Source organism: Vulpes lagopus, chromosome 7 (genome assembly GCF_018345385.1).
Source record: "Vulpes lagopus strain Blue_001 chromosome 7, ASM1834538v1, whole genome shotgun sequence".
NCBI lineage: Eukaryota > Metazoa > Chordata > Mammalia > Carnivora > Canidae > Vulpes > Vulpes lagopus.
The window spans coordinates 15866676-15889912 of record NC_054830.1 but is presented as its reverse complement, the minus strand read 5'-3'; the positions used below and the strand labels follow the sequence as shown (position 1 = coordinate 15889912).

The window sequence follows — 23237 nt, the reverse complement described above, 5'->3', positions numbered from 1 at the left end:
GAAGCACGGTCCTTCCCCTAGCTACCCAGGTCAAACATTCTTCCTCGAACTTTTCCAAAACTCTGGTGCCCGGAACTGGTCGGTCATTCCCCCTCCCACCCTGACTTTGTTTATGCTGCCATGCCTGTGGGATAGAGGTATGTGCCTGTGGCTGCCCCTCACCCCTTGACTGTGTTAGGAGCTTCTAAGGGCAAGGACAGACCCCTCTTCTCTGGGTCCCTCCTGGAACTTACCAGTTCTGGCCCGAATGAATGAAGAACGAATGTTGATGATGATGGATTGGTTGAACTTCATTGTCTTCTGGGTAGAACCCACCCTCATATCCACTTCCTCTGCAGAGGGCCTTGGAGTGGCCATGCTCTGCACGTGTCCAGCTGAGCACATCCCAGTCCCAGGGAGTGGGACAGGCCCATTCCCTCCAAACGCAGCATAAAAGCAGTCTGCCCCCCGTGGCCTGACCATCCCGGGGTCCTGCCTCCAGTGCATATCCCTTCAGCTCAGCCTCCAGTGACCCCAGGTTACCCGTGTTCCTGCCAACGCTCTAACAGACATAAGAAGGTCTGGAGGCCCCTGACTTCTACATACCACCCTTTTTAAAATTCACGTTCAGAGACAGACACATAGGTTGTGACATGCCTTAATTATTTAATTATCATGGAAGGACAAAGCCGAGTTGCTAATTTAAGTACAAAGATGCTTCAGCACTCCTGAGAATTAGTCAATTTTGCATTTCTTCACTGTTTTTGAAATAGCTTATTTGCAATTATAGATGAAAGCGACTTTTAGTGTTGTGACACCATGTTTCCAAACAAGAGGAGACCTTGGATCTGTCACCCCAAAACCCAGCTGGCCGTTCTAACACTGAACCCCAGACCCCACTCTTGTGTCTGGCAAGCAGGACTTATCAGACCCTGCTCTGTGCCCTGGCAGGCTCCACACCTGGGGCAGAGGGGTCCCACAGCCTCCTTGAGGGTCTCAAGGACTTGGGCTGGGTCTGCTTCTTCATGGCAGAGAGCCTGCCCCATGCCTACCCTCCACAGTGCTGCTTCCTGAGCCACTGCCCACCTGCTCCAGGAAATCCTTTCCCTACCCCACAGTCTAACAAGCAGTTCAAATCAACTTCTCCGGGTCAGCAGATTTCAGAAGGACATATTGGCAGGACTGACCTGGCAAGAACACTTCCCCTCACTATTCGTACCTTACCTCTTCACCCAGTATCTCTTGGCACAGAGTCCACATCAGTACATAGAGGCAGGGGATACCTATTGGGACCTGAACTTTCTGAGGCTGCAAGTGTGTCCCAATGTGTGCACAGACATGGAACCCTCATAGATGTGACACTCCCCAGACATGGATGTTTAATTTGCTTCCAGTTGGTTAATGACACACAGCATTCCCCTGGAGACTCCTGTATGGAGCTGTTGTGCTTTATGGGAGTGTATTTAGGAGATGGATTCTTAGCAGCAGAATCCTAGAATTTAAAAACACCTCCCTGAAATAAGGTCAGCTTCTGTTGACAAGATATGCCATTCATCAAAATGAGGTTCCCATCTCCCACCTCATACTGCCACAAAAGAAAACAAAAGAAAAAGAAAACAAGAATTAGGACAGCCTTCTCACTGGCAAATGAGGGGACAAGGGAGACAGCCACTGGGCACTGTGCGGTGGTCATTTCTTCCGGGACCTCTGGCTCTGTCTTCTGGGAGCTGTGTTGTGGTCCCAGTGGGGCCAGGAGAGACCCCATGGGCAGCCTAGGGCAGACTCTGGGCAGCTGTCACCTCTGCTGGCTGTCCCAGGTTGTTGCTGACCCCGGGTGGCAGGGGCAGCAGGGTCCTCTGTAGAACTCTGGGCTGGCTGCTGGCCAAGGTGGAGGTGGCTCTACTGCCCTACTCCTCCCAGGCTTTAGATCCATCCGCTGAAAGGAAGGTGAGTCTCCCAGTTCAGATGATCATAAATGTTCACCCTAAGATCCTTGCTCTGGGTTCAATCCTCTGGAAAGCACCAAGACCAGAGGAAGGACAAGACTCAGGGGCCTGCTAGGGACTCGCAGGCTTGTGAAGAGAAAGACCATCCGGGTCACCCTGCAGGGGCAGCGCAGACTCAGGAGGTGGCCTGTGGGCAGGGTTTCCTCTCTGGGTGCTAAGGCTGCTCAGGCACTGGTCCTTCTCCCCTCCCACCTCTGTTCCCCCTCCCGTTCCCCCTCCCCCCTCTCTTGGCCTCAAGGAACTAGTGGAGGGGGAGCGAGGACACCGGGCAGGAGACGCTTATTGGGCCACAGGGTGGGGCAGACCCCGTGAGGTCACCAAGCCCAGGATAAAGAGGCGCAGAGCTGGTGCAAGGTGGCAGAGACTTCTCTGGAGTCCCCTCAGCAGCCCAGAATGAAGCTAGTTTTCCCTGCCCTGCTCTTCCTCGGGGCCCTTGGTGAGTGCAGGTACCTGGGGGCGGCCCGCCAGGTGGGCTCCCTGGTCCCGGAAGCCCGCTGGGGGGGCGCCGGTGTCCCGTGCCTCGCCGGGTGGGCATCCCCCTGTCCCCGCGCCCCGCGGGGTGGGCGCCTGCGTCCCGGTGCACCCTCCCCCCTTGCCCCGCCTTGGCACCCCCTGTCCCCGCCCTCCTCAGGGTGGGCGCCTGCGACCCGGTGCACCCTCCCCCCTTGCCCCGCCTTGGCACCCCCTGTCCCCGCGCCCCACGGGGTGGGCGCCTGCGTCCCGGTGCACCTCCCCCCCCGCCCCGCCGCCTTGGCACCCCCTGTCCCCGCGCCCCACGGGGTGGGCGCCTGCGTCCCGGTGCACCCTCCCCCCTTGCCCCGCCTTGGCACCCCCTGTCCCCGCGCCCCACGGGGTGGGCGCCTGCGTCCCGGTGCACCCTCCCCCCCCTTGCCCCGCCTTGGCACCCCCTGTCCCCGCGCCCCACGGGGTGGGCGCCTGCGTCCCGGTGCACTCTCCCCCCCCGCCCCGCCCGCCTTGGCACCCCCATGTCCCCGCGCCCCACGGGGTGGGCGCCTGCGTCCCGGTGCACCCTCCCCGCCCCTTGCCCCGCCTTGGCACCCCCTGTCCCCGCGCCCCTCGGGGTGGGCGCCTGCGACCTGGTGCACCTTTCCCCCCTTGCCCCGCCTTGGCACCCCCATGTCCCCGCGCCCCGCAGGGTGGGCTCCCAGCGCCTGCAGCCCGCAGCCCAGCCCGGAGGCGGCCCACCTGCCTGGGGAGGAGCCAGAGCCCAGCTCCTCTGAGCCTGCCGGTCGGTCGGGAGTCCCTAGAGCTGTGCAAAGCGACCCTGTCCCACTGTGTCCCATCCGGACCTTTGGGACACAAAGTACTGTTATAGGCTTTTCACATGGGAAGAAAATGAGTCCCAGGGCGTGAATGACCTGCCCAAGACACACAGGCGCCCGGAGTTCATGACCCAACTCCTGCTAAGACTGTGTGACTGGGGCTTGACAGAGCCCTAGTTCCTTCAGTTAAAAAAAAAAAAAAGTCCATCTTCCCACAGAGTTGTGAGGAGGAGGCTGGCTGCCACCTGCTCAATGGCAGGCAAAGTCATGCACACGCTTCCCCTGCAGAAGGGAAGGGGTGGTGGCACAGGCCCTCCTGAAGCCACCCTCTGTCAGAGCGTCTAAGAGGGAAATGATTGATTTCTGGTTTTAAATGTGCCTGGACTGGGATGATGTGAAATAATTTCTGGGGTATGCAGAGGGCACTCGCCAGTCATGGACATCAGCCGTGTAGATGTTTGAGGGCAGGGTTCCCGGGTGGCGGGGGTTGTGATGCGCATCAGTGCCTAGGCAGCATGTGGGGTGTCAGAGGTAAAGGACAGGTGTCCCCTCCCTCCCCAGGCCCCTGCCAGCCCCGGTCAGCCTCCTCCTAGTTTAGGGCGTGTACACCCAGCTGAGAGCTTCCTGGGTGGCAAAGGGCCATAGAGAGCATAGGGAGCTCATGCCCCCAAACCTAGGGAACATGAAGCCATCGCTGTCTCCATCTCCACCTTCTGGTCCCCTTCTCCAAATACCTTCCTCTGGGTACTGTCATCCCTGTCTTCTCTGAGGCAAGGTTAGGTCTGCCAGGACCAACTGCTCAGGGCCAGCTTTCCTTCTGCTCCTTGACCTGTGGCATCAGGCAGCAGCACAGCACAGGGTTGGGGCCACCTGGGAGAGATGGGAAGCAGAAAACTTTGCTTTCCTGAAGGTGATCATGGGCCGTGGGCACAGAATCCTGGCTTAGAGTTACACCTCTGGGTCTCATTTTCATTGAAATCTTTGGTTGCCTTGGGCCACCCCCTCTCCACTCCCCGAGTCTGCAGTTTAAATCCTATAGTCAATAGGATGATGACTAGCATCCTAAAGTGTCACCGAAACCCTTTCCTACCCTGAGGAAGGAGTAACAGCAGCCCTAGATTCCTGCCCTGCTCCCGTGGGCGTCCTGGTAGAGGACATTGGGTGGGGTGAGAAGAGTATCTTCTATCCCAGCCCCTGCCTTTGAAGTCAGGGCACTGCTTGCCTGCACCGAAGCAATCAGGGGATGCATTCTTTCAAGAAGTTTCCATCCAGGCTCAGGGGAGTAGCACTAGTAGTAGTGGCTGACACAGTTCGGCTGTGGGGTTGGGGATACAGGAGGGCCAGCCCCAGACCTGCTTTGGGGAGTACATAGTCTTGAGGGGGACCTGTGGCTTTGGAGGTGACTGGTGAGAGCTGTGGTAGGGGGGATGAGTAGGTGGTGCATTCTGACCCAGCCCCTGGTGTTTGGGGGGCTGGGACTATGAATCTTGGAGAACTCCTTGATGGTCCTTTACTCTCCTGGTCCAGGCCTTCCCAGAAGCTAGCTCTGCCCCCAAGTTCCCCATTCCTGCCACCATGCATATCTTTTCTCACCTCAAAGCATGGTCTTCTCTTTTGCTCCCCCTCTTCATCCCTGGTCCAATCCATCACCAAACCGATTTCTGACACCCCCTCCCTATTCCTGCCCCTTGTCCATTCCCAGTGCTTCTCTGCTTGGTGCTTTAAGGTCCACCCTTCCCCCCATTCTAGGTAGAGCTCTTTGCTCTCTTTCACGTGAGTGCTCTACTCCCTCTGGAATGAGGCCTCCTTGGACCAGCACTGAGGGCTTTCCATGATCTGACCCCAAACCCTTTACTCACCCCATCTCCACTGCAGCCTGTCTCTAAGCTAGCTGACCTAAATAGGCAGGTGAGAGCAAGGGGCTATGTGCCTGACTCTGTAGGTTCAAATCCTAATGCTTATTAGCCGGGGGGACCTTGGGCAAACCACATAACTAGCTAAAGCCACTATTTTCTCACCTGGAAAGGAGGATCTTAACGGAACTCATAATACAGAGAGTAGGGAGGATCAATGGGCAGAGAAGATGTGAGGTGCTGAGCAAAGCACCTGGCATAAACCGTGCTTGCAATATTAACACTGGGGTCCATTGTTCTCACCCTCCTGGGCTGCCACTCCCTTATTTACTGGCTGAGGTCATGAGGATCTCCCTTTTGGTTTGGTGTTTGTTTCTTCTAGAGCATTCATCATCCTTAGCTTGCTCATTTTTGACTTTCTGCCTCTCCAGATGGGAGGTAAGGTCTAGTCCTGTCTGCTTACATGTTCCTCTGTATGACACACAGTACTGTGTATGCAGAGGGCATCCAGGAAATACTACTGGGTCAGAAGTGGCTAAATATGACTGGGTTAATTTTTATGGCAGGACCATTCCATGAGAGCCTCGGGCTAGATGACCTCCCCTGGGATTTCCTGGGAGGATGGCTGGTGGAGAAGGATTGTGGCAGCATGTCCTTGAGCCCGTGCTGACTTGGCCTAGGGGCCACTGGTCTCCTCCTCACACTCTCCCTGGGAGCCTCAAATACTGTGGGTCTGACTATGCAGGGGATGGTTCATGAATAGCAAGTGGCAGAGAGCTGAGTGTTCCACCCTAAAGCACATCCAAATGGAAAGGGGGCTTTAGGAAACAAGTGGTTTTTTGTTTTGTTTTGTTTTGTAATAGCTTTATTGAGGCATATTTTGTATATGCCGAAATTCACTTATTTTAAGTGTTCAATTCAGTGATTTTTAGTAATTTTATCAAGTGGCACAACCATCACTGTAAATCAATTTTAGTACATTTCCATCCCCCATAAGTTTCTTCATATCCATTTATAGTTACTTCTCGTTCCTACCCCTGCATCAGGCAGTCTACTTTCTGTTTTATGAATTTGCCTTTTAGGACATGTCATGCAAGTGGAATCATATACTTACGGAGTGTCTTGTGTCTGGTTTCTTTCATTTAGCATAAATGAGGTTTTCTCATATCATGGTGCATATCCCCAGTTCTTTCCTTTTTACTTCCAAATAATATTCTATTGTGTGGATGTACCACATTTTCTCTGGCCATTCACCAGGGGCTGGACTTTTAGGGTTGTTTCCAGGTTATGGCTTTTCTGAATAATGCTGCTATGAATTTTCATGTAGGAGTCTTTACGTGGATATATCTTTTTGTTTCTTTTGGGTATGTATCTAGAAGTGGAATTGCTGAGTCGTGTGGTCCCTCTATGTTTAACATTTTGAAATGCCAACCTATTTCCCAAAATGGCTCCACCATTTTATAATGTATAAGGGATCCCATTTCTTCACATCCTCACCTATATGTTATCCTCTGTTTTAGTTATAACTAATTCCAGTAGGTGTGAAATGAATACTCATTGTGCTTTTAATTTGCATCTCCCTAATGATTAATGATGTTGAACATCTTTCCATGTGCTTATTAGCTATTCATATATCTTCTTTGGTGAAATGTCTGTTCATATCTTCTGCCTGTTTTCTGATTAGGTTGTTTGTCTTTGAGTTGTCAAGGTTATTTTTTTTTTAAAGATTTTATTTATTTATTCATGAAAGACACAGACAGAGGCAGAGACATAGGCAGAGGGAGAAGCAAGCTCCCTGTGCAGAGCCCGATGCAGAACTCGATCCCAGTACCCCAGGATCATGACCTGAGCTAAAAGGCTCAATCACTGAGGCACCACGGAGCCACTGAAGCCACTGAGCCATTTGTTTTCTCCCAGTCTGTTGCTTGTGTTTGTATTTTCTTAACTGTCTATTAAATATAAAGGTTTTGAATTTTGATAGGCTCAATTTATCAATGGTTTTTTATTTCATTTATGGACTGTGCTTTTGGTGTCATAGCTAATTAAACTCTGCCTAACGCAAGATTGCATAGCTTTCCTTTGTATTTCTTTCATAAATGTAATTGTTTTATCTCTTACACTAAATTCTATGATCTACTTCAAGGTGATTTCTGTGTGTGGTGTGAGGTAGGACTCTAAGTTAATCTTTTTGTATGTGGATATCTGTGGTGCTAGCACCATTTGTTAATAGACTATCCTTCTGCTAATGAATTACCTTAAAGTCATTATTAAAAATCAGTTGAATGTAAATAGAAAGATTTACTTCTGGACTCAATTTTGTTTCACTATTTTATATGTCTATCCTTATGCATCACCTTGTTTTGATAACTGTAGCTTTATAGCATATTTTGAAATTAGGAAGTAAAATTGTTCCAGATTTGTTCTTTTTAAAAATGGTTTTGAGGGCAGCCCGGGTGGCTCAGTGGTTTAGCGCCACCTTCAGCCCAGGGTGTGATCCTGGAGACCCAGGATCGAGACCCATGTCGGGCTCCCTGCATGGAGCCTGCTTCTCCCTCTGCCTCTCTCTCTCTGTGTCTTGAATAAATAAATAAAATCTTTTTAAAAATGTTTTTGACTATTGAATATAAATAATATAAAATAAATTATAAGTATAAATTATATAAAATTATTTTGGCTATTTTATATTATGTATTTATTTTTCCTATATAAATTTTATAATCTACTTGTCAATTCCTACCAAAACCAAAACCAAAACAAAACCTTGGCCTGCTGGAATTTTGATAGAGTTTGTGTTGATTCTCTATGTTAATTTAGGGAGAATGACCATCTTAACAATACTGAGTTTTATAAAGCGTGAACATAAATGTTTCTCCATTTATTTAGATCTTCAATTTCCCTCAGCAAAGCTTTATAATTTTTAGTGTACAAATCTTGCATTTGTTTTGTTAAATATTTCCCTAAGTTTTTGTTTTTGATGTTACTGTGAATAGAATTATATTCTTAATTTCATTTTTGGATCATCCAATGCTTATATGCAAAAATATAATTGCTCTTTGCATATTGATCTTGTATCCTGCACTCTTGTTATACTTGTTATACTTGTTCTAATATCATTTTGTGCACTTCTTAGGATTTTCTACATAGAGGATCATGTAATCTGTAAATAAAGACAGTTTCCTTCCTTTCTTTCCAATATGGGCACCTTCTCTTGCTTTTTCTTGCCTTATTACTGTGGCTAGGATTGCCAATATCATGTTGAATAGAAAAACTCAGAGTGGATACCTGATTTTAGGGGGAAAGTATTCAGTCTTTCACCATTTTAATATAATGTTCACTATCAGTTTTTCATAGATGCCATTTATCAGGCAACCACTTTTTTTAAATAAAGATTTTATTTATTTATTTATTTATTTATTTATTTATTTATTTATTTATGAGCGACAGAGAAGCAGAGATATAGGCAGAGGGAGAAGCAGGCTCCCTCCAGGGATCCTGATGCAGGGCTCGATCCCAGGACCCTGGGATCACGACCCTAGCCAAAGGCAGACACTCAACCATTGAGCCACCCAGATGCCCCAACTATGTTTTTTTTTTTTTTAAACATAAGCACTTGCATTATTTTTTAAAAATATTTTATTTATTTATTAATGAGAGATACAGAGAGAGAGAGAGAGAGAGAGAGAGTGGCAGAGACACAGGCAGAGGGATAAGCAGGCTCCATACAGGGAGCCCAATGTGGGACTCGATCCTGGGTCTCCAGGATCAGGCCCTGGGCTGAAGGCGGCGCTAAACCGCTGAGCCACCCAGGCTGCCCAACCATGTGGTTTTTTAAACAGCTATGAGCAAATCTGGTTCAGCTTCCTGCCTAAATGAATAGATTCTATCAACAAGTCAGTCTTGGTAGGAGAACTAGTTTTTTTGATACAGAGGTGAATGGTGCTAACTCTGGCACACTGACCCATTTGGTACCACCACTTACTGTAGCTACTGGCAAGGAGTCAGGTGTGTTTTAGTTGCCTTGGCATCATCCAGGGAGATTCTTTTAGTTTCAACAGTCTAGAGAGACCCAGATTCTACGCTGGATTTTGCCACTGCTGAGAAGCCAATCACTCAGCCTTCTCAAGAGCCAGTTTCCACATTAATAAAACAGGAACAATAATCCCTTTCCTGCCTACATCTCGGCTTCATGTGGGTCAAAGCAGGTGGAAGAACTTCATGAACTGATGCAAAAGGTCATCATCATTTTTTAGAGGTAGGAAATGTGTCAGTTACAGGAAAGAAAATAGTCCCGAGGCTCTGACCATTTCCTTTATTGAGAATTATAGCCTCCTGGCCAGCAAAGAATGCTCATTAGACCATCAAGACAAGTCCACTTGAAGAGGGTGGCTTGACTTAGGCACTGAATGGAGAGCAAAAGGGAGGATCAGAGAGATGGAGGAGTCTGGAAAACCCTGTCAGAGGGTGAGACAGTATCTTCCATGGGCAGTTCTTGAGCCCTTACTCTTTGGTTTCTTTCTCCCAGGACTGTGTCTGGCCGCCCCTAGGAGAAATGTTCGATGGTGCACCACATCAAAAGCAGAGGCAACAAAATGCTCCAAATTCCAAGTGAATATGAAAAAAGTAGGTGGCCCCACTGTCTCCTGTACAAGGAAAGTCTCCCGCCAAGAATGTATCCAGGCTATCAAGGTAAGTCGGTGCCATGTGTTGAGTGGGTCCCAACTGAATGGAGGGAATGAAATGGAGTAAAATAGAAAATGTGTTTTCCCCTACTTCCTCTGCTTTTCTTCCTGGGTACCTTTAAGTTGGGAGAGCTCCTTCCTCATAGTACACAAGGCTATTTTGAAAGCAGATATTAATGTTCTAAAGCAGAGTGACCATGTGTGGGGAATCTGGGGTTGCAACACAAACTGTTAATAACAGCTGTTGCAAACTCAGAAGTAGTCATATTGGATGAACCTGTACACTGGCAAATGTCAGGGTTCCTCTGAAAGGTAAAACCTCTGGAAGATCATTATCCCCAAATCCTGAGCAAAGTAAACTCAGCTGGTCCGTAGTTACAACATCACATTGCTGGAGAAGGGCCAGCCAGGGCACTGGGCGTTGGAAAGATGTTTGTGCAAGACATTTCCAGATGGAGAGAAAAGGGAATCATGACTTTTGGATGATTTCAGATTCCTTTTGCTTTCTGAGATATTAGATATACTGAAATAATTTTTACTCATTTGCTCAACATATATGTTCTGTGTGCCTGCCATGTGCCATGGTTGTGCGTACTTGACTCTAACATAGAGTCGGTAATTTGTGTAAAAGTTTCTAATAATATCTAGAGTTATCGGAACAGTACTTAGGCAAAAAATCTAGTCTGAACGATGTTTTAGGCTATTATTTTACAATGGCCTGCTGAAAACAGCACCATCATACCCTGCTGGTTTAAAATGCAGATTCTTAGACCCTATTCTAACCCATTCAGCCCAGTATCTGTGATGAGGTTGCAAAATCTGCCTCTTTAATAAAATCCCCCATTCAGTTCTACAGACCACACATCAAAACAAAGTTGAGACAGATGTCATGGTTGAAAATAAAACATGTATTCTTGAAGAACCAAGGGACAGGTTAATTTGTAGAACTTTAGAGGAACAAAAGCTCTTGTAGCTTTTAAGCAATGAACTAAATCATGAAGCAAATGGATTAAAAAATCTGAATAATTTAATTGATAGCCATTAAAAACACTTGATCAAAAAATTTAGAAAGCACTAGAATTAATATGCACCAGCTCTGACAAATGATTACTATTTACAGCATACTCTGTAAAGAACTAATTCAACTTGCTAAGAAATATAGGGTCATATATGAAAAATGATATGAACAGAGTAATAGAGGGAAATCATAATCACTAAAACTATGAAATGTTTCCCTTAGCGGCCAGAGGAATACAAACCAAAGCAATTTGTTAGCATTTGTATTTTCTAGAGTAATAGCAACAGAATGAAAGCCTGTCCTGCTGGTGATTTCATTGTGAAACTGATCTTCGTGGTCCATGGCATTCCAAATTGGCATTATGGATCTTCATATGGATCCATGGATCATATGGATCTAACAACAACAGCCAGGGCCACGAAGATAAACATGCTCACTGGATGATTCCATCCTCATATGCCTATCCCAAGGCAAGAGGTCACCAAAAGGAAAAAAAATCTATGAGGACCAAGCGATCCATGAAAGCACAGGTTTCATAGCAAAAAGAAAGTGCTGGACACTTTCAATTTGAGGGATTATTTGATAAACTATGGAAAAACCACATCATCATAAAATATTATGAAGTCAATCAAATCAATAAAGACTCTGCAGAAGTAAGAAAATGTTATGTGGTTTGAGATGAGTAAAGCGGTCCACAAGGTACTACCTGTACCAGATTGCAAATATAAGAAATATGTAAGTATATGAGAGGTAATGCGCCAAAGAGGATGAACGTGGTTTATTATGATAATTTTAAGATAGCGTAATAGTTCTATTTTCTATTCGATAAAAAAGAATTTAAAAGAAATACTGCCTGTGTCTCTGCCTCTCTCTCTCTCTCTATCTCTATGAATAAATAAATAAATCTTAAAAAATAAAAAATAAAAGAAATAAAACAAATAAAAACAGAGCAAAAATGGAAGGAAGTATTTAGAATAAACAGCTTTGTATATAAATGCAAAAGCAGAATTTGCAAAAGCAAAATTAACCTGTCCCTTGGTTCTTCAAGAATACATGTTTTATTTTCAACCATGTCATCTGTCTCAACTTTGTTTTGATGTGTGGTCTGTAGAACTGAATGGGGGTTTTTATTAAAGAGGCAGATTTTGCAACCTCATCACAGATACTGGGCTGAATGGGTTAGAATAGGGTCTAAGAATCTGCATTTTAAACCAGCAGGGTATGATGGTGCTGTAGGGTATGATGGCTGAAGGGCAGGATCAGTGAAGTGATACAGGCAGGGGGAGCTCATGCAAAAGAGCCAACATGCCAACCCCAGGAGTTAAAGCAGTTGGGCTGATGCCAGTGCCCCCAAAAGAGGGACCCTTGGCTGCCTCCACCTGTCACAGGACATGAGTAAATGCGACCGAAAGGCAACCCTTTTGAAGATCCTTCCAGCCATGGAGACTTGTGACATCCTGAAATCCAATTGCCTGGGTTAGGGCAGGCTCTCTCCTGAAGTGGGTCCTGTGTCTTTGCTTTCAGGCAAACAAGGCAGATGCTGTGACCCTGGATGGTGGTTTGGTGTTTGAGGCAGGCCTGGAGCCCAACAAACTGCGACCTATAGCGGCTGAGGTGTATGGTACCCAAACAAGTGAGTTTTTCCTGGAGATCCAGCCGCTGGGGTGGCCCTGGCCTTGGCCCTGGGCTCTGTGCAGTCAGAGGGAAGGGGTTGTAGAGGTGGGGTCTCGGATAGCATCCCACTTGCAAGGAACGGAGTCTCAGGTCTCTCTGGGCCAGATGCTGACCCGTTGCAGGGAGGACTTGCGTGGGTTCCCTGGGGAAACAGAGCAGGCCACGGGTAAAGGCAGCATATGGCTCCCCTTTCCACTAGGGCAAGGTCATGGTGGGCTGTTTCTCTCCCTCTGGTTCTGGCTAAGAGCTTTCAATTCTCTCTGTCCCTTTGCAGAGCAACAAATCCACTATTATGCTGTGGCCATAGCAAAGAAAGGCACCAACTTCCAGCTAAACCAACTACAGGGTGTGAGGTCCTGCCACACAGGCCTTGGCAGGTCTGCGGGATGGAACATCCCTATAGGTACCCTTCGTCCATTCTTAAACTGGACAGGGCCACCTGAGCCCCTTGAGGAAGGTAAGATGGGGGGACAGTGGGCAATCTCTGGCAGGGGTCTCCAGGCCAACTACACACACAGGCCACTTTGTAAAAGCATGTGTGACAACCCACGCACAATGGGCCCACTGCTCCAGTGGCCCTTGGGAGGTGGCAGCTGAGCCTGTTGTCAGCCAAGTGCATCTCTGAGCTCCTAGCCTCATGAAGAGGCTATCCAGCAGGGGTGGAGGAAGTGGCTCTCTGCCCACAGGAGTGACATGGGAGGTGTGACGAGCGATGGCTGGGCTAGCTCACACTATGTGGTCTATTTCTCTGTGTTCAATAGCTGTAGCCAAATTCTTCTCTGCCAGCTGTGTGCCCTGCGCGGATGGAAAACAGTACCCTAACCTGTGTCGCCTGTGTGCGGGGACAGAGGAAAATAAATGTGCCTGCTCCTCCCAGGAACCATACTTTGGCTACTCTGGTGCCTTCAAGTGAGTGAGAGCGCCCTCTTCTCCCCAGTGGCTGAGTGCCACGTGTCCTCAGCCCAGGAGGCCTTTCCTCTGGCCCCAAATCCTGCCTAGCCTGCAGGGCAGGTCCAGTCCTTCTACTGCGTGTAGACAGAAGTTCTGAGTCCAAAGAGGACATTGACTTTGGCCGGTGCACCTGGCCCTCCAGGCGTCCCCACCTCCGCTGCACCAGATGCCCCCTAGGTCCCCCTCACCTCTATACCGGCCTGGTGAGCCACCACCCCGGCACTGCCATTCCTTCTCAGAACCCTGAGTCTGCTTTGCCCTGTTATGTCCTGGGTGCCCCTGCCGCCTTGCCCTCCCCCTAGCCACAGAGGAACTGAAGGGGTCTTGTCATGAGATGAGCAGTCCCACGTTCCCGGCAGGACCGCTGGGGTGTCCAAGCTGTGTGGTCGGCCCTGCGTGGGCCTCGCCCCAGCCGGGAGACAGTGAGCTCGGCCCGATTGCCCCCAGCACCCTCTGTCCCCATCCTGAGGCTGATTCTGCTTCTCGTCCCCCATCTGCCTCCTGAGCTCAGGCAATTTTGCAGAGGGAAGGCCCCCCACCTTGTCTGCCGGCCACCACTTAGTCCTGGGAGAAAGAAGCACATGACCAAGGAAGCTACTAAGACTTTACCCTCTGGTGTAGAGGCTTCAAACCCTTTTACAGAGAAAGACCCATTTTGCCCTTTCAGCCCCTAACACAGGAGGTGGGGTGGGGGTGAGGGTCTCTGGCCAGCACCCGAGCCATTCTTCCCTCACAATCTACCAGGAGGTGGCACCTGCTGCCTTCTCAGATGGGGTGCTCCAAAGCCTCAGCACCCTGACCCCTGTGGGTCAGACGCCCACAGGAGAGGAGCCCTAGGGCCCCATTCCCCTGGGAGGCATGGGGAAGAAGCTGAGAAGGGCCACTCAGTGCTGACCATTCTGCCGCTTTCTCATTCCACAGGTGTCTGCAAGATGGGGCTGGAGATGTGGCTTTTGTCAGGGACAGCACAGTGTTCGGTAAGGGTCAGGAGGAGAGCCACGGGTACTGCCTTCTTTTATTTTATTCTCCCATAACTCTGAGTATTGAACTAATCAGATTCCTCATTTCTTGGGCACACTGTTGTCAAGGTTCCCTACAGGGCATGCCTCTTATGTTATTTCCTATTTTAAACAATCATTTTTTCCTTAAATCCCCCATACCCACTGCCTTTCTTTTCCTCACAGACCGCCCTGCCACGTACTTGACACAAGTCTTTCGAGATATATGCGGTCTTGTAAAATGCAGAGTGCCATTTATGCTTTGGGGGTTCCAAGACCACAGAAGTTTCAGTATTAGAAACCATGCTGCTACCCAGATTTTCCACCCAGCATTTCGTTTTAGAGATTTATCTATGTTGTGTGTATGTCTTGCTCAGTGGTTCTAAGAGTTGAGGAATGCACCATGGAATGTGGCCACCAGATCTGAAGTGCATGCTTACATTTTCTCCTGTTGGTATGATTTTGCTGTGGCCTCTTTAAAAAATGGCATTTGTCAAGGTCAAGAACTTTACCAAGTTCTCTATATTACTAGTTTTCTGAAACTAAAAAATAAAACCTCAAAACCCAAAAAACCACCAACAAACACAAATAGATGCTGAACATACACATGCTTTTTCTGCACCGATTAAGATTAAGATGATCTCACGGTTCTTCTCCTTTACTCCATTAATGGTGGGAATCGCTTTAGCTTTTTTTTTTTTTTTTTTGCTTTAGCTTTTTTGAGGCCTGACCATTCTTTTGTTATTGGAATAAACTGATAAACCTTAATCCTGATCTATTAGTTTTTAAAATACTCTGTTAGACTGAGTTTAGCTAATGTATATTTGAGATTGATGCATTCATTTTCCTAAGTACAAAAGTCCTGTAATTCTCTCCCGTACCTCTCTCTCCTGATTTTGAGATCAAGTTTCTACTAATCTCATAAAATGAGTTGGGCAAGTTCCCATCACTTTATATATTTTGAAGCAACTTACATATGAGATACATTAGCAGTTCCAAATTGGGCTGAACCAGCTCCTAGAAACAGTTTTTCCCCTTCTTTTGATAACACCCAATGTCGGGAAGTGATTCAACTGTATTTCCTGCCTTAAAAATGCTTCTCATTTTTATTATTTCTAGAGGGATGGGCAAGGGCATTTCCATGTGACCTTTTTCTAGGTGGAGTTGTCCTGGAAACAGATGGAGTCTGGTTCTGCCTCCTTGGCTGGCCTGGCAGCGGTCGTAATGATCCCAGAGCAGCCTGGCGGACCCACAGGACCACTAGGCTGGCCCTCAAGGCTTCTGAGCACTACTTTTCTTTTTTCAATGTTCTGGAGCAATCCACTGTCTTTCTGACCCCCCCAGTTTCGTAAAGTGCATACGATATCTCCTCTAGTTCACAATGTGGGGGGAGGGAAATTGCAGTTCATGGTTAATGCCTATATGTAGTGGCCTCATCTGCACTCCCCTCCACTTCTACCCTTCCTCCAGAGAACCTGCCAGACAAGGCTGACCAGGACAAGTATGAGCTGCTCTGCTTAAATAACACTCGGAAGCCAGTGGACGCGTTCAAGGATTGCCACCTGGCCCGGGTCCCTTCTCATGCTGTTGTGGCCCGAAGTGTGGGTGGCAAGGAGGACTTGATCTGGAGGCTTCTTCAGAAGGCACAGGTATCCACCCCACCCCCCACTCTCCCCGTCCCCTGAGGCCCTCCCCACCTGCTTGGATTTGTGACCACGGGGAGATTCCTTCCTTCCTTAATATCCTGCTGCCCTAGAAGTCCTTCTGCAGCCTGTCTGCACAACACTTTACAAATTCCGTGAACTGCTTACCTTGGCTGTGCTCCAGACAGCAGAAACAATAGAAATCTCTCCCGCATTACTGATGAACAGTGTCTCATGGGCTGGAGCAGAAGCAGGGGGAGGATGATGCAGTATTCTCAGGACCCCAGGGGGCTCGGGCCCTGGCAACTTTCGAAGGAATAAGCCACAGCTGAGCTTGTGTCACAGGGATGGCACCAGTCCCTGCACAGGAGGAAGTGAACCAAGCTTCCTGCTCTCAGGATCATCCCCGAGCTCCAGATACTGTTTTTCAACATTGCGTTTCTTTCTTTCCTCTCTATTTACCACTGACACTGTAATTCTATTTTTTTTCCTCGATTAGGAAAAGTTTGGAAAAGACAAGTCATCTGCATTCCAGCTCTTTGGCTCTCCTCGTGGGGAAAAGGATTTGCTGTTCAAAGACTCTGCCATTGGGTTTTCGAGGATTCCCTCAAATATAGATTCTGAGCTGTACCTTGGCTTCAACTACATCAATGCCATCCAGAGCCTGAAGGAAAGTGAGTGAGGCCCTGGGCACGCTGTGGGGGCAGGCTGGTGCTGGTGGTAAGCCAAGGGTGAGGCCTTCCAGGAAGTACTCTGTGCTCCCTTCTCAGGCAGCACGGCTCTGCTCCGGAGTGGTCGCTTCTCCATTTGAGGCAGATGCCAGTGTTCTATCAACCAAGCCAGGGCGTCTTAACATGCAGGAGTGTCTCCAAACTAACATGTCAGGCGCCCAGCTAATGCCGTCACATGTCCCTGTGTATGTATGTCAGGCTTTCCAGCCCTGATAGAAAAATCAACCTGTCTCCTGTGAAATAAGATACATGCACATGAACCAAGAGAGCCAGGTCCCTCCAGGGATGAATTCTGGAAGCTGCGTGAACGCCAAGTCTGGGCTGGGGCCCGCACTTGACTGGATACCACATGAGTGGGCCAGCTCAACCACGGCTCCTCCCCTCCTTATGGGAGGTGCAGGATGGAGTGGAGTGGGGAGATGGGGGAACCAGGACACGGCACTGCAGTTGAAGGTGGTCACTGCCCTAGGAGAGTTCAGGGCAAGGGTCAGTGTCCCTTGGGCCATCTCTTGGGACTGCCACTGTCTTTGTGTCCTGGAGCTTTTATCCCATGGAACCGAGATATTAGGCAAGTCATCACAATAAGGCTTGAAGGGTGGTGGATTAGAAGCCAGGAAGTGTCCAAAAGATTGGAAATGAGAAGCCGGTGAGGAGAAGGGGCTGGGCCGCTGAGAGTGCAGGGGGAGGGCAGGGCGGTGGGTGCAGGGGCGCTTCCCCGAAGAAGCGGCGGGCGCGGGCTGGAGGGCGGCGGGGTGCCTGGGGGCTCCTGCCAGGCTCAGGGCCCCACGACGACGGCCGTGTCCCCGTGTCCCCGTGTCCCTATGCGCAGAGGATTCGGACTCGGCGGAGCGGCGCGCGCGGGTGGTGTGGTGCGCGGTGGGCGAGGAGGAGCAGCGCAAGTGCGAGCGGTGGGCGCGCGCCAGCGGCGGGAGCGTGAGCTGCACATCGGCGCCCAGCGGGGAGGACTGCATCGCGCTGGTCCTGGTAGGGGCACCCGCGCCGCCGGCAGGGGCACCCGCGGGGCTCCGCGCTCGCCCCCACCGCTTCTGGTGCTTGGAGGGGCGCGCGATCATTGCAGGGGGCTGGGGGAGCACAGACAGTGGCACGCATAGAACACAAAGAGCAGAGACGCACCACGGTTCACCTTTTGCAGCACGCGCGCGTGTGCGCCCGCAAGCATCCTGGATCGTACCAGTTCCCCGGGGTTCGAGCCCTGGGCCCTTCACGGTGCGTTGCGGCCGTTGGCCCACGCGCATGTATATTCTTTGAAAACACCTAACAATGACTTTAGGGCATCTTTCCTATGGACGTGGCTCGGTTTAGCCGGGATCCTATTCTGCTTTGTCCCCTTACCTCGTTATGACCAATAACCCCATGGTGCTGCGTCCCTGAATGGAAGTCTGCCACTACGTCTCCAGGTATTTTTGGTAGAGTTGTAAAAAATAATTACTGAGCCAGAGAGGGACTTTGCAGTCTTTTTTGTTCGTTCGTTTGTTTGTTTTTAAGATTTCATTTATTTATTCATGAGAGACACACAGAGAGAGGCAGAGACACAGGCAGAGGGAGAAGCAGGCCCCCTGCATGACCCCGATTGGGGACTCTGCCCTAGGACCCCGGGATCACCACCTGAGCCAAAGGCAGACTCTCTACCGTTGAGCTACTCAGGTGCTCCGGGAGTTTGCAGTCTAGATGAATCCGATGTTGGGATTCGGGCTCATCCTTTCCCACCACGAGAGAGATCAGTCATTTCTGCTCCGGTGGTGAACAACTTCTGTGTGGCACTTTGAATGTAGTGCCAGTGGACTAAGACTAGACCAGGCCTGTTGTTTTCATGCATCTCCTCAGTGAGTGAGGCTGGTCCAGGAGGGCGTCCCCAAGAGTGCTTGGAGGACAGAGGGTGAGTGTGACCTGTGCCTGGTTTCTCCATCAGAAGTGACAGCATGAAAGGCATGTGGGACTGGTAGAGAATCAATAGTGTTTCCTTGGGTGCTCAGTTCAACCCCAGTCTCTTTCTGCTACGCCTGACGTTCTCTGACATAAGGCCGTGCCCTTAGAGAGCTGAAGGACAGGAGGGACAGGTGAGAGCCTCACTATGTAGTGCTGACGATTTGCTTTGGTTTTACAGAAAGGAAAAGCTGATGCCCTGAGCCTGGATGGAGGACTTATCTATGTTGCCGGCAAGTGTGGTTTGGTGCCTGTCCTGGCAGAGAACCAAAGTAAGTCTGGGGGAGTGTCCTCTCTAGTTTATTCCATTTGGCCCGTGAGAGGAGGAAGCCCACTTGGTAGGTCCAGGTGGAGATGTTGAGATGGACGGATGCATTCAAACAGGAGAATCAGAGCTGGCGGTGGAGGAGAATAAAGGGAAGGGGCCTTTACCCACACAGCCTGCTGTGTTGAGAAGTGACAGCACAGATTAGCTTTCTCCTCTTCATTTACAAAAAGATTTTAGGGGCACCTGGGTGGTTTATTTGGTTAGGCGTCTGACTTAAGATCAGGTCGTGATCTTAGGGTTTTGGGATCAAGCCCTGTGCCAGGCTCCCTGCTCAGTGGGGAACCTGCTTCTTCCTCTCCCTCTGCCCTGCCCCCCCCCATGCTGTCTCTCAAATAAATAAAATCTTTAAAAAAAAGGTTTTAGTAAAGTATAATATACATATAGGAAATTTCCCATAAGTGTGGAACTCAGTGATATTTCACAAACTGGTACGTTCCCATGCACTAGTGCCCAGGTCAAGACACAACAAGTTCCACGTGGCCCTGGGTGCCCTCCTGCCACCAGCCCCCTTATTCCAGCCTGAGTAATGACCCCTGACCTCAAATGGCACAGAGCAATTCCACCTGTTTTAAACCTTACATGCAAGGCACGTGCTTCGTACATCTCTCGCTCAGTGTTACATTTGTGCTAGTCATCCAAAGAATATTGAATCGTGTGGGTGTGTGGTATCCTGTGGTGTGACTCTGCCACAGTCATTGTCCCTTCTACGGTGGTGGAAAGGCCTTTGGGTAGTTTCCAGTTGGTGGCCGTTGTGCATGAGCTACCGTGAGCATCCGTGTCTTTTGGTGAACACATGGATGCCCTTCTGCTGAATGGGATGGCTGGACAGTCTCTTTGGATCCGATCCTGCATCACTGAGATTTGAAAGCTTGTGACTTATCAAAGCTGAGTGTTTAATGCCATTTTGCTTGTTTTTGTTCTTTCAGAATCCCAGAACCCCAGTAACGTAGGTTGTGTGGATAGACCTGCGGAAGGTGAGTTGGAATCTGCTAATTTCAGGGTCAAGGGTGAGTTCTCCTTGCCAGAGGAGGAGGTGGCAGGAACTTTAAAAAAACTCACAGAAAGAGATGCAGCCATAGAAGCCATAGTTCTTTTGAAGCTGCAAATAATTCATAGATGAGTAATTGTAATTAATGTTCTGCGGACCGTCACACTTGGCAGAGGACTTCCAGAGCTCCTCATTGTGTTCTGGTCATGAGAAAGGAGGGTGTTACATCCCTGTCTCATATGGCTGAGGAAACAGGGACCCAGACAGTCCCAGGCATGGGGGTGCCCTGGATCTCACTCACAGGCATAGATGATCCTGTGGTGGCTCCTGGCCTTGAACCAGGTCTCCAGTGCTAAATCCCATGCTCTGAGCATGACCCCCCCTCTCCCGCCAGCACCTGTGCTTGCCCAGCTTCAAAAGAGCTCTGCACTCACCACAGCTGGAATCTGTCCGGCATAGGCTGTCAGGAGAGGGACTGCCACCAGGTTGACGCTCTCACAATGCAGGGCTGGTTCGCAGTCAGCACAGGGAGGTCCTGCATCTACACAGCACTTAGTCTGGTGGCCTTCATTGCTCGTGCCCGATGCCCACTGCAGTTGGTAATTTATGCACTATTGAGGTCTCACTTGTTCACTGTTGCTTTAGTAGCTCACCTGTAACGGAATCGCCGGTTTATGACTCAGGGACCCGTTGTGGCTGGTCAAGGGTGGTCCCTAGCAATCACTTAAAGAATCAGCTTTTCTTATTCTTTCATTTCATAGCCTAGATCACCCTCACCTTCGCATAGAGCCGCCACTTAAGCTTCTGACAATGGCCAGATATCTGTGGGCATCACTGCCTAATCGCGCGCTCCTTGACCTATTTTGGCTCGGGTTGCAGAGGCTGCACTAGAGTCCAATGCCAGCCCCCCTGGATGTTCAGACCTGCTCTTCTGTTGTTCAAGGTTACCTTGCTGTGGCCGTTGTCAGGAAATCAGATGCCGATCTCACCTGGAACACTCTGAGAGGCAGGAAGTCCTGCCACACCGCTGTGGGCAGGACTGCAGGCTGGAATATCCCCATGGGCCTGCTCTTCAACCAGTTAGGCTCCTGCAAATTTGGTAAGGCGTCCTCAAGGAGGACAAGGAGGCAAGGAGGCATGGGTGGACCATCTGGGCGGGTAGACACACGGAGCTGTGAGACCTCAGGGAAGGGCAGGGATGGGGAGCTACAGGTTGACCGCAGCCCAAAGGCCCCTTTTGGGGTGACCATGTTGTCCATGTGGCTGCCTCCTGCAGTCAGAGCAGCGCTGAGTGTGTCTCTACCCGACACTTCCCCTGCCCTAGCCACCTCACTCCAGGATAAAAAACCTGGGGAATCAGTCTGTTTTTCTGCACCCTAAGAATTGATACAGGTTCCAAGAAGTTCAGCTGTTACTTTCCTGTCTCTTGGAGCACCAGATCCAAATTTCTCATAGGTGCTGGCTTCCTAATTTGGGGAAAGGCACCTGTCTCCCTCAGGAAACTGACTTCTTGTTCCATACTGCAAGGGAACCAAATATGAGCTCTAGGGTTCTGACTCAACTGCTTGTGGGGGCCTTCTCTCTCTGCCATACCCCACGCTCACACCCCAGGTATAAGTCACGCTCCCCCCCCCCCACCTGCTATGGGCCTGCTGATGTGGAAGTGTGTGGCACGTTCTCGCCAGGGCTCACCCCTCGTGTAAGCAGCTCCTCAAGTGGGGGCGCTGCTGCATTTTGAGTGGATTTGGGATCCTGGCTCAAGCAGACTTCTATGTGGCTCTGCTCCTCGCCACTAGCACTCGCCGATTTCACCCTTTCTGACCCTAGTGGCTGCCTCATTAGCGGGGAAGCTGCCCAGATCTTAGCAGGTGTGCTCCCCGGCCCACTCCATTAGGTTGGCACGTGCTGTGGCTCTTCCAGTGGCAGGGGCTGCACAAATCTGATAGCAGGTACTAGCTGTTCATCGAGGCAGGACTTTCTTGTTGCCACTGTGTCCTTTCTCCTTACCCATATTAATCCATGTTAACTCCTTAACGTGGGTTAAATCACGTGGTTCGTTAGTTCAGATTAAGTTTGGCTGCAAGGAGAGAAAACTCCAAGTGGCAGAGGCTTCAACAATGCAGAGGTTTCTATCTCTCTCATGTCAGTGAAATCCAGAGGTTAGATTGTCCAGAGCTACAGTGACAATGACACGGTGTCAGAAACCTGGGTTTCAAACATCTGGCTACTTTGATATATGTGGCTGCCAAGCTCAAGGTCATTTCATGGCCCATGTCACAACTGGAGGTCTGGTGCCCGTTTGTGCATGCCGTGTGCAGAAGGGGAAGGAGAGGAAGGAGGGAAAGGCCTGGGCCAACTGTCTTTGAAGGGTGTAAGACACTGGCATGCAACACCCCTCTTGTCTCTCACTGGCGAGTTCCTAGCCGCATGGCTATACTAACCACAGGGCATCTGGTAAGACGAGGCTTTATTCTAAGGGGCCAGGAGCCCAGGTCAAAAGCAGGGTTTCTATTTCTGAGGAAAAGAGAAATCAGATCCTGGAGGGCAGCCAGCAGGTTCTGCTGCAGGTTGCAGCCAAGTTCATTAGTTGAGTCTCCAGCCCGAGGCTGTCATGATGGGACCCTCTGTCAGGTAGCATGAAGACCCTCTTCTCCACCCCCCAGGCAGCTATTCACACCTGTTGGTGCCTCCCGTGTGAAGCTATTCTGATTTCTACTGGGCCCTCGGTTGGTGGTAGCACAGGGCAGTCTGCGATAGTGAGTGTATGCATGTCTGTCTGGGCAATGGAATGAACCCAACCCAAGCTGCATCGCCTGCTGGGTAAAGGCCTCTTATCTTGAATCAGGTGGGGATGGCTGACTCCCATGTTCCTTCTCTGCAGATGAATTCTTTAGCCAGAGCTGTGCCCCTGGGGCCGACCCGAAGTCCAATCTCTGCGCACTGTGCATTGGTGACGAGAAGGGTGAGAACAAGTGTGCGCCCAACAGTAATGAGAGATACTTTGGCTACACTGGGGCTTTCAGGTGAGTGCTGTGGCTGAGGCTTGCCCAGGATAGGGCCTTGTCCTTCATCCCTCATCCTCCAGCATCTTACAGTGCATTTCTAAGGAGTCAGATGTGGCCTGTCACAGCAGAGCCAGGAAACAGCCTGGGGTCCACTAAA

The 23237-nt window shown here is 49.8% G+C and overlaps 1 protein-coding gene across 1 annotated transcript in view; it reads left to right on the top strand.

Annotated features, from left to right (window-relative positions):
* Positions 1-2241: 2241 nt before the first annotated feature.
* LTF (lactotransferrin) overlaps positions 2242-23237 on the top strand; it is a 31049-nt gene continuing 10053 nt past the window's right edge. The window contains exons 1-13 of the mRNA XM_041762761.1: positions 2242-2421; positions 9644-9807; positions 12343-12451; positions 12767-12949; positions 13254-13401; positions 14365-14420; positions 15912-16090; positions 16584-16758; positions 17645-17799; positions 18941-19031; positions 20014-20061; positions 21019-21174; positions 22957-23098. Of these exons, the coding sequence (XP_041618695.1) occupies positions 2379-2421; positions 9644-9807; positions 12343-12451; positions 12767-12949; positions 13254-13401; positions 14365-14420; positions 15912-16090; positions 16584-16758; positions 17645-17799; positions 18941-19031; positions 20014-20061; positions 21019-21174; positions 22957-23098 (1649 nt within the window). The 5' untranslated portion in view covers positions 2242-2378. The remainder of the gene's footprint in view (positions 2422-9643; positions 9808-12342; positions 12452-12766; positions 12950-13253; positions 13402-14364; positions 14421-15911; positions 16091-16583; positions 16759-17644; positions 17800-18940; positions 19032-20013; positions 20062-21018; positions 21175-22956; positions 23099-23237) is intronic.